The sequence below is a fragment of the Cervus elaphus genome, chromosome 4, assembly GCF_910594005.1.
Source record: "Cervus elaphus chromosome 4, mCerEla1.1, whole genome shotgun sequence".
NCBI classification, from domain to species: domain Eukaryota; kingdom Metazoa; phylum Chordata; class Mammalia; order Artiodactyla; family Cervidae; genus Cervus; species Cervus elaphus.
This window is the reverse complement of record NC_057818.1, coordinates 25,398,776-25,414,977: the sequence shown is the minus strand read 5'-3', so window position 1 is coordinate 25,414,977 and position 16,202 is coordinate 25,398,776. Positions and strand designations below refer to the sequence as shown.

The 16,202-nt window shown below is 39.0% G+C and overlaps 1 protein-coding gene across 1 annotated transcript in view; it reads right to left on the bottom strand.

The window, feature by feature from the left end:
• Positions 1 to 16,202, bottom strand: part of AMFR (autocrine motility factor receptor) — a 40,254-nt gene that overhangs the window by 20,413 nt on the left and 3,639 nt on the right. Inside the window, exons 2-7 of the mRNA XM_043898506.1 lie at positions 9,997 to 10,089; positions 6,663 to 6,827; positions 5,182 to 5,334; positions 2,828 to 2,868; positions 2,529 to 2,661; positions 839 to 972 (exon numbers count right to left, since the gene is read on the bottom strand). Of these exons, the coding sequence (XP_043754441.1) occupies positions 839 to 972; positions 2,529 to 2,661; positions 2,828 to 2,868; positions 5,182 to 5,334; positions 6,663 to 6,827; positions 9,997 to 10,089 (719 nt within the window). The remainder of the gene's footprint in view (positions 1 to 838; positions 973 to 2,528; positions 2,662 to 2,827; positions 2,869 to 5,181; positions 5,335 to 6,662; positions 6,828 to 9,996; positions 10,090 to 16,202) is intronic.

The window sequence follows — 16,202 nt, the reverse complement described above, 5'->3', positions numbered from 1 at the left end:
CAGAACCATCACAGAGCGCAACTGGCAGGGAGCTGCGTCAGCCCCAAGCGCAGACACTGAGCATCACTTACACACAGACATCACCTCTAACAGCACAGTTACAGCGGAGTCACGTTCAACACAGAAGCTCCACCCACCAAAACCATGCAACCATGTGCTCTTCAGAGATCATCAAAGAGCAAGAAACCTATACACAGGAACCGACTGCGTTGTAACACAGCGGCCCTTGTTAATGATGACTTGAGCGAACATTTTTGGGCAGATTAGAGGAGTTAAGACACCTCAGAGAGCCAAACTGCTCCCCTGGACACAAAAAGGATGGCTGTTAATCTCACACCTTTCAGGCTTGGTTTAGCCTCAGGATGCCAAGTGAACACCTTAGTGAGGTTAAGAGTGTGAGAGACAGAATGTGTGTGTGTGTGTGTCTGTGTGTGTATGTAAGCATGCATGTGTAAGGAATAAAAAGGGCAGAAGTCCAAGGAGACTTCCATTTAATAATAATGACGATAAACATTACGATGTAATAAAAGAACCTAATATTTACCCAGTACTGTTCTAAGTATATTATGTTCATTATCCCACTGAATCCACCCAACATTCCAGGAAGAAGGTATTATTATTATCCCTAGGCTTAAGCTGCCCAGGCACAGGGAGGTAAGTAAATTGTCCAGAATCACATGGTAACTAAGTGGGCTTCACATCCAGGCAGTCTGACTCCTGAGCCTGAACTCTTCATCATTCCATTAACAGCTGCAAAAAGCAGGGATATAACCCAGAATCTGTTATTATTAAAGATCTCAATTGTGTCAACATGGGTGGCATCAATCTGCTGACTCACCTGGCTTCCATGTTTCCGACCACTCGCAAATAGTTCTTGTGCCGGCGGATGCGACGCTGTACTTCATGAAACAGGTAACGCAGCTGCATGAAGATGACCAAGCTGGCCATGGACAACCAGATGTTGCCAAATAACTTGATGAGAGGGCGAGAGAATAAAATGTACAAGAAAGGTCAACATGAACTTGCTGGCACTAAGGGTGAGGCAAGCAACAGGTCTGAATCGTGGGTAAAGGTGAACAGGAGCAGTCACTTGGGAAGCAAATGCACATACTTCTCGCACAACCCTGACCACTGTCCATGCGCCTGAGCCTAGTCATGCCATCAACAGCCATCTTTTCTGAGGAACTCATCAGAAATTTTAAAGCTTTATGCCAAATGATGTACATTATAAAACAGAAAATCAGGAAACAGACCAAATGCCCAGTAGGGGAACAGTTATACTGTGAACTCACATAATGTAATATTATATACTCATTATATATAATTATATTCTATTTTATATATAACATTCTGAAGATTAACAATATACGTAAATAACATTTTAAGTGAAAAAAGGAAAAACGTATTTAAAAAAAAACTAATATGTGACCAAAAATTATGTAAAGATGTGAATAGGCAAACAACTGAATAAAATCTAAATATTATGGGAGCACGGTGTTCAAGGGTTAGGGGTGGGGAATTGAAAGAAGGAAAATGGTCAAAAGGTACAAATTTCCAGTTGTAAGATAAAAACTTAGTGGGGATATAACATACGACATGATGACTATAGTTATAACAGTGCTGTATTGTGTATTTCAATTAAATCATCATACCTCTGTCATGGAATTTTTATCTTAAAGGTATTAAAATGATTTAGAAGAAATGTTGCTAGCATAGGAAGATGCACAGAATACAATAGCTACAAAAACCTAAGCTATATGCCCAATACACGATGAATACATGGCTTTGAATAAAGAAAGAAGCAGTAACCACAAACAAATGTCAACACTTAACTTTGGACATTTGTCTGGGGGGCGGGGGTGGGGGCTTTAAAGTACGTTTTCAAAGTCATTTTAAAAAGTACACTTTGAAATGTGCTATGTTTAACTCCCAAATTTTTAAATGCTACTTTGACCGGCTTACGATATAAACAAACTGCCCACCAAGTATGTTGGTTCTCACTATTCTGAGATCACTGAAGTGCTAGCCAGGGAAGCAGGTTTTCAGCATGGTGATTTCTTGCACACCAAAGTAAAATGCAAACAACAAAGTAGGAGAAATTAAGAATAAAGACTTTGCTTTTAATTACAAAGATGGAACATTTGTGCATCCATGAAGCAGCTAACACTGTGGGAGTTCCCTTTACCACCTAAAGTAACCGTTAAATATCAGAAGCCACAGAATCTATGAGGAGAGGAATTCTCTTAATACCATGCTGAAAGAATTATCTACTGACTTGGTCAGCAGAGTGAGTTAAGCCTCCTGAGAGGACAGCAAACCCCTTTTGAGATGGGCACCAAAGCTGTTCCACACTGTTTTACATCCATTAGCCAGAAAGAAAAAAAGGGGGAGGGGCACAGTTGTATCATTTTTATAGTCTTTTAAGTGGGTCATCCACAAATGTTTCACTTATTAAACTCTGTACTAAACAGAGTTCCTGATTCTAAAAACTTAGCTCTCTCTGTTGAAGTTCCCTCTGGGAAACTTACCAACATGTGAATATGGTGCATGAGGTCCAAGGACAAGAGAGTGAGCTCCATGACAAAATCTGTGTAATAGACATACGTCCCCTTTCCTTCCCATGTCCCTTCATGGTTGAGGTCCCAGAGGTGAATTACATATCTGCCATGAACAGAGAAGAATCATGTTAATGATTTACTGTCACAATTGAATTTGGTTTTAAATAGGATACAGTAGAGTCATATTTTTACAAATTTTTCACATGTTATATTTTAAAATCAACTGTATGAGTAGACCTCCATCACCTCCCTCCCAAATTTCTACTCACCGTAAAATCACATGAGCAGTCCTCACTGTCACAAGAAGAGACTATTTTAAAAAGAAGAGATTGTTTTTTCCTTTTAGTAAAGTTTAGGATTGCTCAGACCAAATTAACTTTTGCAAAATGATAAAAGACAAACATTTCTCAGTTCAATTAAAAAGCAGGTTGTTCAGTGGCTGGAGGGGTGAGGGGGACTTGGAGGATGGTAATCACAAGCTACCAGTTATAAGGTAAATAAGTACGGGGATGTAATGTATAACATGACTATAGGCAGTAGTCCTGTATCATATACTTCAAAGTTCTGAAGAGAGGACATCCTAAAAAGTTTCATCACAGGGAAAAAAACATTTTGGGGGTATTAAGAGGATGCTTATTGTGGTAATAATCATTTCACATAAATTATTATTATCATTATGCTGTACACCTTAAACTTATACAGACTGTATATCTCATTAAAACTGAAAGAAAAAAAAAAAGCAAGTTACCAACCATTTTAGTTCATGTGCTTCAAATTTCCATGGAATACTCTCATGATCTAGAAACTCAACTTTTATTGAGCCTTTTCCTGTTAATAGGTGACAACCAATTATACCTGTCCAGCTCCTGGGGATGCCTTCCACAATCTTGAGGTCACTGAGTTTGACAATCACTGCTATTTTGTACAGCACTGAGTCACCGTAACTGATAGCCCGAAGAGGCTGTCTGAGTCCCTGGTGACCACATACCCAAGGTGGGGTTTCGACCCCACCATCCTGGATAATCTACGAGTCCCTGCTTGCCGCATAATGCTTTCTGCACCCTGTTCACTGACACACAAGAAAACCGAATGAAGGAAATCAATAACAAGATAAGACCTTCATGGTATTTTGTATTATAGAAACTGATGCTAAGAAAAGTTTCCTCTTAATCTAGGAGAATTAAACATAAAATTTTTAGAGATTAGAAAACTTTCATTTACAAATAGAAAATATTTTGCACAGAAGAGAAACACTATAAAAACATGATTTAGTTCAAAATATCAAATCTATAACTAAATCTATTTTAAGATAATTTATCTTAAAAACTTAATGAGCTAAAATAAAAATATGTACTATGACCCAATAGACCTAGTTTAAGTACCTTTATTTTTAGGTATACCTTTTTCAAAGTTTGGCCTAGTAGTAATTAAAAGCTCGAGAAACAAAAAAGGAAAACAATGTATTTACACTACATTATACTCCAAAATGAACACTATTAAGCAAAATAAATTTTAATCCTATTCTAACAAATTCCCAATTAGCAGTTTAAACTTACAATTTTGATATTAGCCATCTATTGACAGTGATACTAGAAATCTATTATTTCATTTTTCATTAATAGCAATTATGGACAACATAAAAGTGTTTTTCCTTTGGCCTGAAGAAAAAAGCAAATATAGCCACTGAAAAGAAAGAACATTCAAAAAATCTGATTTCTGTTGAATAGAAATTGGTATTTTCAGAAAGGTTTTTAAAAGTACATTTTAAATATACATGAATATCTCAGATTATTCTCTGAAAATAACGAATATAGTTTCCATATTTATTGTATTATTCTGTAAAATCTTAATTTATGGCCTATCTAAACTAACCAATTACAGGTGGTAATTAAGTCACTAAGTCAAGTCCAACTCTTTGCAATCCCCTAGACTGTAGCAGGTCAGGCTCCTCTGTCCACGGGATTTCCCAGGCAGGATTACTGGAGTGAATTGACATTTCCTCCTCCAAACCAATTACAGGGTATTTCCCTATTGTTACCAAGTACTGCTTCTTAAGGAGGAAACCTTTCCCACTTTGAAGTCATAGACCTTGGATTACGCTAATTTTACCACTTTGGAACTTTTAGCAGTTCAGCTTCCATGCCATTTTCCCATTCATAAACAGGCATGTAAGGTATTTACAACAATCCCCAGTGTACATTAAGCACTGTGTATAACTGCTGGCAAAAATAACTACAGCTGACCCTTGGGCAACAGAGGAGTGCATAATTTATAGTCGGCCCTCCATATCCAGTTCCTCTACATCTGTGGATTCAACCACCCAGGGACCGTGTAGTATTTCCTACTGAAAAATATCCACATATAAGTGGACCCACATAGTTCACACGTTGTTCAAGGGTCAACTGTACTTTTTATTAGGTTGTAGTAAGGATTACATGAAATAACATACATAGAAGCATTCAGTATCAGTACCCAATCTAAAACAAAGGAACTCCAAAAATGTTTGTTAAAATGAAAGACCAGCTATCCATCATGGGTGAAAAATAATCTGTCAACCACCCTCTAGCTTCTTTGAAAATACATGGGAACACAACCAGAACAAAAGCCTGTATCTGTATCTTACCTCTGCAGCCATGAAAGCCAACGTGTGCATCCCATGGGTGTAGCCTGTGACGCAACAGACAACTGCTAACCCACAGCAGGAAAGCAGCATGGTGATCAGGAGGGACAGAACTCGGCCGTGGCTACTCATGGGGGTGGTGGGAGAAAAAGAAAGCTGGAAGGACAAAACAGGAGACAGAAGCTCATTCTTCTGCATGGCAGGGTTCACCCTGATTGAGAACCTCAAGGTTAATCTTGGTGTCTTTGTTGGGAGGTCTGCACAGCAAAGTATCCCATTACCAGATGGTCAGAATTCTCCAGCCAACCTCAATATGAGCATGCGCTGATACCTTGAGATCTTCACCATTTAATTTAGGGACCATAACAATATACATGATATTTTCATCTCAGATTCTTAAGAATCGCCCTGCCAGTGGGGTTACAAGCCTCTAGAAGCCACCTGCCAGAGTTCTGTCATTCTCCCTCTGGCTCCAACAGGACTCTGGGCAACACCACGTTCTGCCGTGCTCTTTCTCAACCTTGCTCTAATCCTAACCCCTCAAAGTCACTGGGGCGACATTCCTAGCCTATTCACAGCTGGGACAACTCAAGTGTACTCCAGGTGAAGACGGGCCACTATCGTCATGCTGCGTTAACGGTACACAAGCAGAGGCAACAGCTGGGAGAAGGGAGGTCTGGACTGTGACTCCTGAGCAGCAAACTGTAGATACCAAACCAGCTGGGGAGATAAACAGCACCTGTTCATGGCCCGGGGTGGGGGCTGAATTCTGAAACAGCTCAAGGCTGTGGAACTGAGATCAGCTCACACCGAGGTGCAAGGACCACCACGGTCCATGAAGACTGGGTAAAGAAAGGGGCAAAGAGCACCGTAGGGTGGGTTTCACAGAGCGGTAGGATCACAGGTGCCCATTTGCTCTGGATCTATGAGATTAGTTAGGGAGCACTCAGAAATGAAGATTCTTCCACACAACTCTGTAGCCAAAAGGCAGAACTTATACCCAGACAGAAAAGGATTCACTTCTCCAGGGACCAAGGAGCGAAGAGAGCTACTTCAGTCCTGGCCTGCGGGTGGAAACAACATAAACTAGTCAGAAAGAGGAGCCCCAAGGGTCAGAGTAAGAAGGGAGAAAACGGAAGGAGATGAGAACAGAAAATACCTGGAAGAGATCAGCTATTTTTTCAGTTTAAGCTTTCCTTTCACTCACTGCGATCAACACAGTTTGTGTTACGTGAACTGACCCCACGAGGGCTGTCATGTAACACTGCTGGGGAGGGAAGAAAGCCTCCTGAGGGGACACTGCCCCTGCATTCCCTGGCTGCTGCAGAAAGTTCCTCAAGAAACAGGCAGGAGGTGCCTGAGCCAGGAGCCTTCCCCGGGAGAGCCGTCCTGCACATGCGTGTCACGGATCATTCATATGACACCATTCAGACCTGGCATGTGTATGCCTAAGCAGGAAAAGAAGAGCTTGGGTAAAAACTTACATATTCAAACCGGTCCTTGCAGAGCTGAACCATCAGGTGCAGAAATACTAGTCCAGCAAACCAGAGGCACCACATGACCACTTCTTCCACCGTTTGGACATTCAGCACACCGAAAATGAAAATGAACTTGTAGAAAATAAAATTCCAAAACTTGTCTTTGAGGTGCTAAAAAGAAAAATATTTGTAAAGGTGAGTACCGTTACACCTAACCCGTTCTCGAGAAGGAAACACAACAAAAGCTGGCTTTTAAGGAGGAGAGAATATTCTATCCTCTGCTTTCTAACACGTGTCCATGACAAAACCAAAGGCAAAGAAAGAAATGAGCCCTCTGAAGAACAAATGTAAGACATCTAGGAAGTAATCTATAGATTCTGGATTGAATTCCTCAGTTATGAAATTTTAGACATTAAGAGTGGAATAATATTAGTTTAGTATAATATTAATAATATATGTTATGTAACAGAATAAAACACAAAATAAAAAAGAATGGTGACAGCTACAAGTATCATTTTTACTACTTCTGCTCTCTGAATTCTTAAAACAAACAAAAGATTAGACATTCTTTTTTTTAAACATCCTTCAGATTCAAAAGTAACATATGCTAATTTTCCAGCCATAATCAATAATGTATGAAAAAGTACAAAGAAAAGGTAAAAAAAAGCCTTAAGGTTTTCATACAATTTTCTTCCTAAATGTAAAACACTGATTGATGCCAATGAATACTGTCTGAATGGACCACTTTAGTGGTTACAGATGGTCACTGAAATGTTTTTTCACCATTCAAAAAGTATTGCAATGAATATCTTTGTACAAAATTCTATTTTTTTCAGCAATCAAAGGTTATGGATGTTGTTATGGTTTCTAATAAGTAACATCCACTGATTTCCAATGAAGTTATATAAATGTACACGTCCACATCAGTATATCTGCTTCACTGTACTCTTTCTTACTGAGGATGTCCAGTTTTAACAACATTTACCATCCTGAAAAAAAAGAAGGGCAATGAGGAGCATCAATCCAACAGACATGAAAAAGTACTATCAAGCACAGTGGTGGAAACTGAGTGCAGAGGAGAAGGATGACAACACAGCTCCTAGGTTTACTTTTATATAAAGTTTTTAAACTGGGTAAATGTTTCACAAATTCAAAATTTTAAACAGAAAGAAAAGCAAAATTGAAAAAAAAAAAAAAAAAACAGAAATAATTGAACCCACATGTGGAACACATTGATAACAAGACTATTTAAAGATAAGAGTTATTTTGAGAAGTTTAAAACACTGTACTGTGCCTAGACGCCCTTTGTTCAGAGAACAAAATGAACTAGGAATCCTTAGTGAATGTCTGTTTCCAGATCTGGGGCAGGAAAGCATGAGGTGAAGCTAGAACATTCTGTGCCCCGGTTCTGAGCCTTCGTTCCACCATCTATTTCCTGTGTGGCTTTGGATACCATCCCCATGCTTTGGTTTCCCATCTGTAAGACAGGTCTTATAACAACAGCATATAACCCACAGAATAGCTGGGGAACTAAGTAAGTTAATACATATATTGTGCTTAGACAAGTGCCACAGTAGGCATTAAGTGCATTTAAAAAAAAAATTCTTGTTCTACACCGCCACTTAACAGTTTAATATTTGTCCCATTTTAGGCATTCAATGTCTTTGCCCCTAGTATTTACTCTACTTCTTCAACTTTAAGCACCCAGAGAGTAAACCCATGTCAACGCTGTAGTGTTCTAACTCAAAACACTGCTTGGTAAATACTACAGGATGGCACTGGTCAAAAATGGTCATCACAGAACATCATCAAAGAGGTGATCTATACTGAAAAAAGTGGAGATGAGTGACCAATGTGCCAATTATGATTACCTCCAGGTATTTTAAAAATCTCTGTAATACTTCAAGGTTATATTTTTTGTAAATTTTGGACTGGTATTTAGCATTTTAGGAAACAGAAAGTGGTACATAAGGCCCACTAGTGCCAGAACAACCCACCAACAACTAGACAGCTTGTTTGTCCTAACTGATTTCTGGCCCACAAGTCAAACTTGAAAACAGAAGAAGCATCAAAGAAAGCTTTTGGGGACTTCCTTAGTGGTCCAATGGCTGGGGGCCCCGAGTTTGATCCCTGGTCAGGGAACTAGATCCCACATGCCACAACTAAGACTTGGTGCAGCTAAATACACAAATTAAATTTTGAAAATTTTGTTATGCTACCAAAAAAAACTATGTTCTATTAATCCCATCTGGGAGACCTCTGGAGTTGATATTTTGCAGAAAGTGCTCAATACTCACTATTGAAAAATTTGGGGGAAAACAAACAGCCCTGCTCTTCACAGCATCCAAGGGCTCAATCACACAGTAACTGCATTTTAACTCTGCCCAGGACCTCAGCTGACTTGATAACAAGAGATTTGGGTTGAAAAGCATAGGTAAGGGGTGAGGCCACTGTGTATTGTTAACGTATTGACAGCAGGTCTTTGTGTCTTACCACTGGAATAAGACAAAGTACAACATAGTTCTGCTCATATATTACTGTTGTAAAGGCCAGTTCTAAAGTCTTACTTTAAAACACACCATTCTACACTCTATCCACTAAAATCCTTTGGGGAACTGCCAATCTGCACAGTATGTTCATGGCATTAATTCTTTAATGAAAGCACACCCTGCTCATATATACATTCTGAGAATACTGTTCACGTGTCAGCCTATCTCACCTGAACACTGGCTTGCAAAACGAGGAATCTTAATATTCCTTTCCAAATGGAAAAGCTAAAATCTCTCAGTAAATTCCTCTGGAAAAGTACTCATATTCTAAAGAATGATATATATATGATTATTCAAACAAAAAAAGTCGGAGCTTCTTTCAGAATTACCTCATCAATGTCGTGGGGAAATAGCAACCAAGAACAATCCTGGGACAGCCTGGTTACACTGAATACAGACTATGGACGACACGAAGTATTTTACCAATGCTGAATTTCCTGACGTTGACCATTGTCCTATGGTTATATAAGAAAATGTCCTTGCTCTTAGGAAACATGCTGCACTATTTGAGGTTATATGTGAAGTCCCCAGTTTACTCTCAAACAGATCAGAAAAAAAAACATATATAGATAAAAGGTGAATATATACAGATATAGATATTTATGTATAGATAAAAGGTGAATGTTAGAGCAAATGGGGCAAAATATTAATAACTCTGAATCTGGATAAAATCTATATGGGAGTTCTTCATACTGTTTGTGCAACTTTTCTGCAAGTTTGAAATTATACCCAAGAAAGTTTTTGCTTTTTTAATTTAGTCACAAGAAGGCATCCTTGCTGTGCGGACTTACCTGTCTTTCGCTCACTCGAAGCGGGCCAAACACGATACACTGGATTAGCTTAGCCACCAACATCAAAATGCAGCAAGCAGTATTTACTAGAACCTGTACACAAACCAAAGAAAGGAAGTTTATTTCCTCTTGTTGAAAAATAAATGCAGCTCTAAAAATTTTCTATTGGGAATTCAGCCAACATTTCTAATGACTGAACCTTTCCAGTTTTCTACAAGATCAGTAACATCTGAAGGGGCACATTTTTATGGGTGGTGGGGGTATGGATGAGGAGTGGGGAGGGAAGGTACCAGCTTGGTGGTTAACTCACAGAGCCCTGTCCCAATGTGAACCCATCAGAAGGCCATCATCCCCTTCAGTCTTAACTGAATTGAGCATAAACTCTGTACTGTATGTATAAAACCCTATTAGAAAACCCTATCTCTGAGGCATATCAATCTCACATTAAGATTTTGAACAGTCTAGAAGAAAACTTTTCCAGAAAATGTAGTTATCATGAACAGTAAAAGTCTAGCACCCAAACTTCCTACACTGCTCTGTTGAAAAACAGGAAATATGGAGAAGAGGGTGAATGGTCACAAAAAGAGTCTACAAGATCATGGAGAATTGAGAATCAAAAACATACACATTTTCAAATGTATTGCAATGGGACAAAAGATACCTGTGGTTGGTGTTGGCCTTAAAGGAAAGGTTCTGGGGCATTCGAGAGGAGCAGAATCAAGGAAGTGGGAAGAAAGAAGAAAACTGGCAGGAGGAGCTTAGAACTGCCACCATGAGACACCAGTGAGAGTGCAAGGCCTTCTTCACCAGCAAGTAGAAAATTTCCTTAGTAATCAAGAAAGACCTTACACCTAAACAACAAATCTAATGCTTACAAAATGAAATTGTGGGCTGCCCCAGCTCAGAAGTTAGTATGGCACACCACCTTACTGATGCTCCAGTGATTTTTAAAACCAAAGAATCTGAAAAAGCCAAAAGGACCTTGATGCAGAACTGTAAAGAGGACTTTTAGTTAGAGCAAATGAAAATGAACACCAACGACAGAGGACTACTTCAGTCTTTGTTTCACTAAGTGTATAGGAAGGTGGAGGTGGCCAGGTTCCTCTTTCCAGGTCATCCGTCCCTCTACTTCTGAAAGAAGCAAATGGTTGTTTTAAAAATGAGTAAATAAAGGAAGGTGACAGAGAGGGTAACATAAGGAAGGAAACTCCCTAGGATCTCTTCAGGTTCCTCTTTGTACTTGACATTACCCAGCCCTTTGGTAACCCTGATGCATTATGTATCATGAATAGCAGCCCTGATTCATTACAAAAGAATACATTATGTTTAGTTACATACTGCCTAATGGGACAAGTATGGGATGTATTTTCAAAGAACTAAAACAAAAATAGTGCTGAAAAACAAAACTCTTCTGGTAATTTCCTCAGATAACCAGAAAAAAAAAAAAAAAAAAAACGAAATTAGTTATCCAAAACATCCTAACCTCCTTAAGTATTGTGGAACAGCCCTATTCAAAACATTCCAACAAACTGGACAGAATACTAAATTTTAAGGAGATGAAATAGGTGTTTAAAAGGCTCATCTTCCTTGTGTTCTAAATTAGTTAGTGGGAACCCCAATCATGCCAATTAAGGAAAAAATGTCATAAGACAAAACTACAACCACAGTCCCTCATGCCATATGCCCCAGCTGAACCTGATTTTTAAAGTCAGCCAAACATCCATTCCCAGCCTAACTACAACACATTTTTTTTTAAAGTCTTCCTGTTTTTGCAGGTAGGCATATGAAACACAGAAACAAATATTTAGCACCTACATGTTAAAGGTATGCGGGAGGTTAAGAGAAATGAGGTTGATTTGGACCCTGCACTCAAAGAGCTGTTAGGATCTACAGGACATAGAACTTGGTCAACATCTAACAGGCCAAGCCAGCTGCTCTCCTGAGAACAACAGGAGAAATCAAATTTAGGGTCACTCAATCATTTCTCTAACCTAAACAGCTTTCTCACACACCCTGGGGTATAAAATAAGCAATAAAGTATTACTTCTCAGTTAAAACCTTTTTCTCAGTTTTTCTAAGTTCAAAGATAAGATATAAAAACTTTGTAACTCTGATTTACCAAAAAAAAAAAAAAAAAGGTGAAAGTCTCTGATAATTCCATCACCAGTAGACAATCATTTCTATTTTAAATATAAATGGAAGATTTGAAAATTAGCAAGGCTAAGAAGGGGAAAAGAGATTGATATAAATAAACTGATATTAGAAAGAGATTTTACATTAAAAAAAGATAATATTTTGTGAACTTTATACAAAAGTGAAAGCTATACAAGATTGGAAGTAACTAAAGATTTTAAGATCATGAAAAAGTGCTTTTAAAACACCTCAGTTCAGTTCAGTTGCTCAGTGGTGTCCGACTCTGCGACCCCATGGACTGCAGAAGCCAGGCCTCCCTGTCCAGCACCTACTCCCAGAGTTTACCCAAACTCATGTCCATTGAGTTGGTGATGCCATCCAGCCATCTCATCCTCTGTCATCCCCTTCTCCTCCCGCCTTCAATCTTTCCCAGCATCAGGGTCTTTTCCAATGAGTCAGTTCTTTGCATCAGGTGGTCAAAGTACTGGAGTTTCAGCTTCAACATCAGTCCTTCCAATGAACACTCAGGACTGATCTCCTTTAGGATGGACTGGTTGGATCTCCTTGCTGTCCAAGGGACTCTCAAGAGTCTTCTCCAACACCACAGTTCAAAGGCATCAATTCTTCAGCATTCAGCTTTCTTTATAGTCCAACTCTCACATCCACACATGACTACTCGAAAAACCATAGCCTTAACTAGACAGACCTTTATTGGCAAAGTAATGTCTCTGCTTTTTAATATGCTGTCTAGGTTGGTCATAACTTTCCTTCCAAGGAGTAAGCGTCTTTTAATTTCATGGCTGCAATCACTATCTGCAGTGATTTTGGAGCCCAAAAAAATAAAGTTTGCCCCTGTTTCCACTGTTTCCCCATCTATTTGCCATGAAGTGATGGGACTAGATGCCATGATCTCAGTTTTCTGAATGTTGAGTTTTCAGCCAATTTTTGCACTCTCCTCTTTCATCAAGAGGCTCTTTAGTTTTTTGCTTTCTGCCATAAGGGTGGTGTCCTCTGCATATCTGAGGTTATTGATGTTTCTCCTGGCAATCTTGATTCCAGCTTGTGCTTCATCCAGTTCAGCATGTGGCATGATGTACTCTGCATATAAGTTAAATAAGCAGGGTGACAATATACAGCCTTGACATACTCCTTTCCCAATTTGGAACCAGTCTGTTTTTCCATGTCCGCTTCTAACTGTTCCTTCTTGACCTGCATACAGATTTCTCAGAAGGCAAGTCAGGTGGTCTGGTATTCCCAGCTCTTGAAGAATTCTCTTCTGCTTACAGAAAAAAATGTCAATTTCACACATACTGTCATTCCAATACAGATATAAATTTCAATTTTAAAACTGACAGAGCCTTGAAACATTGAAAATACAGGAAGAAACATAATTCAAGCTGTCTTCATTTGAAAGTAAATCCCTGGATTAACATATAAACATGACAATGTATAAAGTGCTTCCCTGATAGCTCAGTTGGTAAAGAATCTGCCTGCAATGCAGGAGACCCCAGTTCAATTCCTGGGTCAGAAAGATCCACTGGAGAAGGGACAAGCTACCCACTCCAGTATTCTGGCCTGGAGAACTCCACAGACTGTATAGTCCATGGGGTCGCAAAGAGTTGGGCATGACTGAGTGACTTTCACTTTCACTATATATGAAATAGATTAGCAACAAGGACCTACTGCATAGCACAGGGAACTCAATATTCTGTAGTAACTGATATGAGAACAGAATGTGAAGAAGAAGGGATATGTGTACATGTACAACAATCACTTAGCTGTACACAGGGAACGCAACGCTGCACGTCAACTATAGTCCCACATAAAATTAAAAGCAAATTGCAAATCAGATCCCACTAGGCCATCAGTGATATTCTTACAGAAACAACACTTCAGTCCATATTTAAACCAATAAAACCAGGACAAACCTTCTCACCTCCAATAAGCAAAATGAGACTCGCTTTCAACAGGCCTAGTCTGAAGTTGATCCTTACAGACTACAGTAAAAGTACTAACCTCCTTCTATAATCTTCCCTTGTGGGCAGAATTCAAACTTACATGTAAATAAATCTAAGTATAAGGAGCTCACTGGAACACTGTTTATAACACCAGATAAAAGGAAAACAATTACATGGCCATTAGGGAGAATAGTTCAACAAAGTGTAAAAACAGCCATTCAATGGAATACAATGAAGCCAGGAAAACTAACTCAGCAGTTCCACATTTGCTAGCATTATATAGAACCTTCAAGATAACCTGCTCACTGAAAAAAGGCAAAGTGTAGAAATGTGATTACTATGCTACTTTCTGTGTAAAAAAGAAAGAATATGTATATATACTATGGGTTTCCCTGGTGGCTCAATGATAAAGAAGCCACCTGCCAATGCAGGAAATGTGCGTTCAATCCCTGGGTCGGGAAGATCCCCTGGAGAAGGAAATGGTAAACCACTCCACTATTCTTGCCTGGAGAATTTCATAGACAGAGGAGCCTGGCGGGCTATAGAGTCCATGGGGTCACAAAACACTCAGACATGACTTAGTGACTGAACAAAAACATATATACCATATTGTATATATACTATACTTATTTGTATAATATGTTAATGTGAACTGCGTCAGGGACTTGATCAATCTGGGTATTTCTTAATTTTGTACTTAACACCAGCACTAATTTAGAAGAAACTGGTAAGGGCCACTTTCAGGGGAGGGAGGCAGGTAAGAGGGTAAGGGAGAGTTCCTTTTCATTGTATACATCACTTGTGCACCTTTTACCTTCTGTACCATGAGCATACATCATTTATTAATTTTTTTAAGAATCTATTGAAGAAAAAAAAAGAAGCTATTAAAGTTTAGAATCTAACCTGACCAGCTGTGAAGTTTCACATTACTTTTCTCATTGTACCATGGGAGACAGACGAGTAACAACCCAAACTGGGTAGCCTAAGTCCCAAGTTAACCTGGTAAAACACACTGCATTTCTACTATATTAAAATACTTCAGAAAAATTTCTCCTATCTATAGCAGTGTTTTTTAAAAAAAAAAAAAAAAAACTTTAATATTTTTTAAAATCTCACCAAATGCCTTTATTTTTTCTTGTCTACACAAAATAAAAACCAAGATTTGCTAGTCCTTGAGTAGTCTTAACCAAACAGACCAGGTAGTAATGACCCAAGGAACCCCTACTGAATCAAGCTTAGAGTCATTCCCTTGGCTCTAAAGGCCCCGTAAGGAAACTTTTCTCCCAGAATGGCTCCACTGTTCACCTAGAAGAAACAGAAACGAAGTTATGAGACAGCCTGGTCTGCGAGGAAGAGAAGAGGGTGCTAAGAGACAGCTTGGCCACGTTTATCACTGTGTAACCCCGTGGGTGTTTCTGATTCTATAAAACGCTGGCCACCAATGGGGCATTATTTATGACCTTGTGACAAAATGTGATTCAACTCCCAGGAACCATTTCAAGGATACAATGGGTATGAATGTTACTTAGTCTCCTACTTAACACCAGAACTACCTACCTCCCACCCGCCACCCCCCACCCCCCACAAACACATCTTTTATCAGTCTCCTCTTTGAAGGACACTGGACTGTTACTTTTCTGCAGGCTCCCAGTGACAAGTATAAAATGCCAATAACGCATTCCCCTCCTTATTACACTGATAACTGTGTTCCTCTTTTCACAACATTAGGGAAATAAATGAGATTACATATATAAAGCACATAGCACACATCTAGAAAGCAATTAAATAGCTACCTCCTTCCCCCTCACTCTAGAGATTTTTCCCGTATTTTTGAGTTGTTTATCTAGGCTTATGTCCTATTATTTACAAGGTTAGTTTTTTTCTTAAGTTGCCCCAAACATTTCCGGAGCTAACATTTTTCTCTCTCTTTGGAATACTCATCTTATCAACACTCAAACCTAGCAAATTACTTTCAGTTCTCAAGTTGTATAATTAAGTGAAGATAGGCTTTTTAAGGCAAGAGTCAGAAACTTTTTCTCTAATGGGCTATTAGACAGTAAATATTTTAGGCTTTGTAGGCCGCATGCTCTCAATCACATAGTCTTCCTTTAAAAA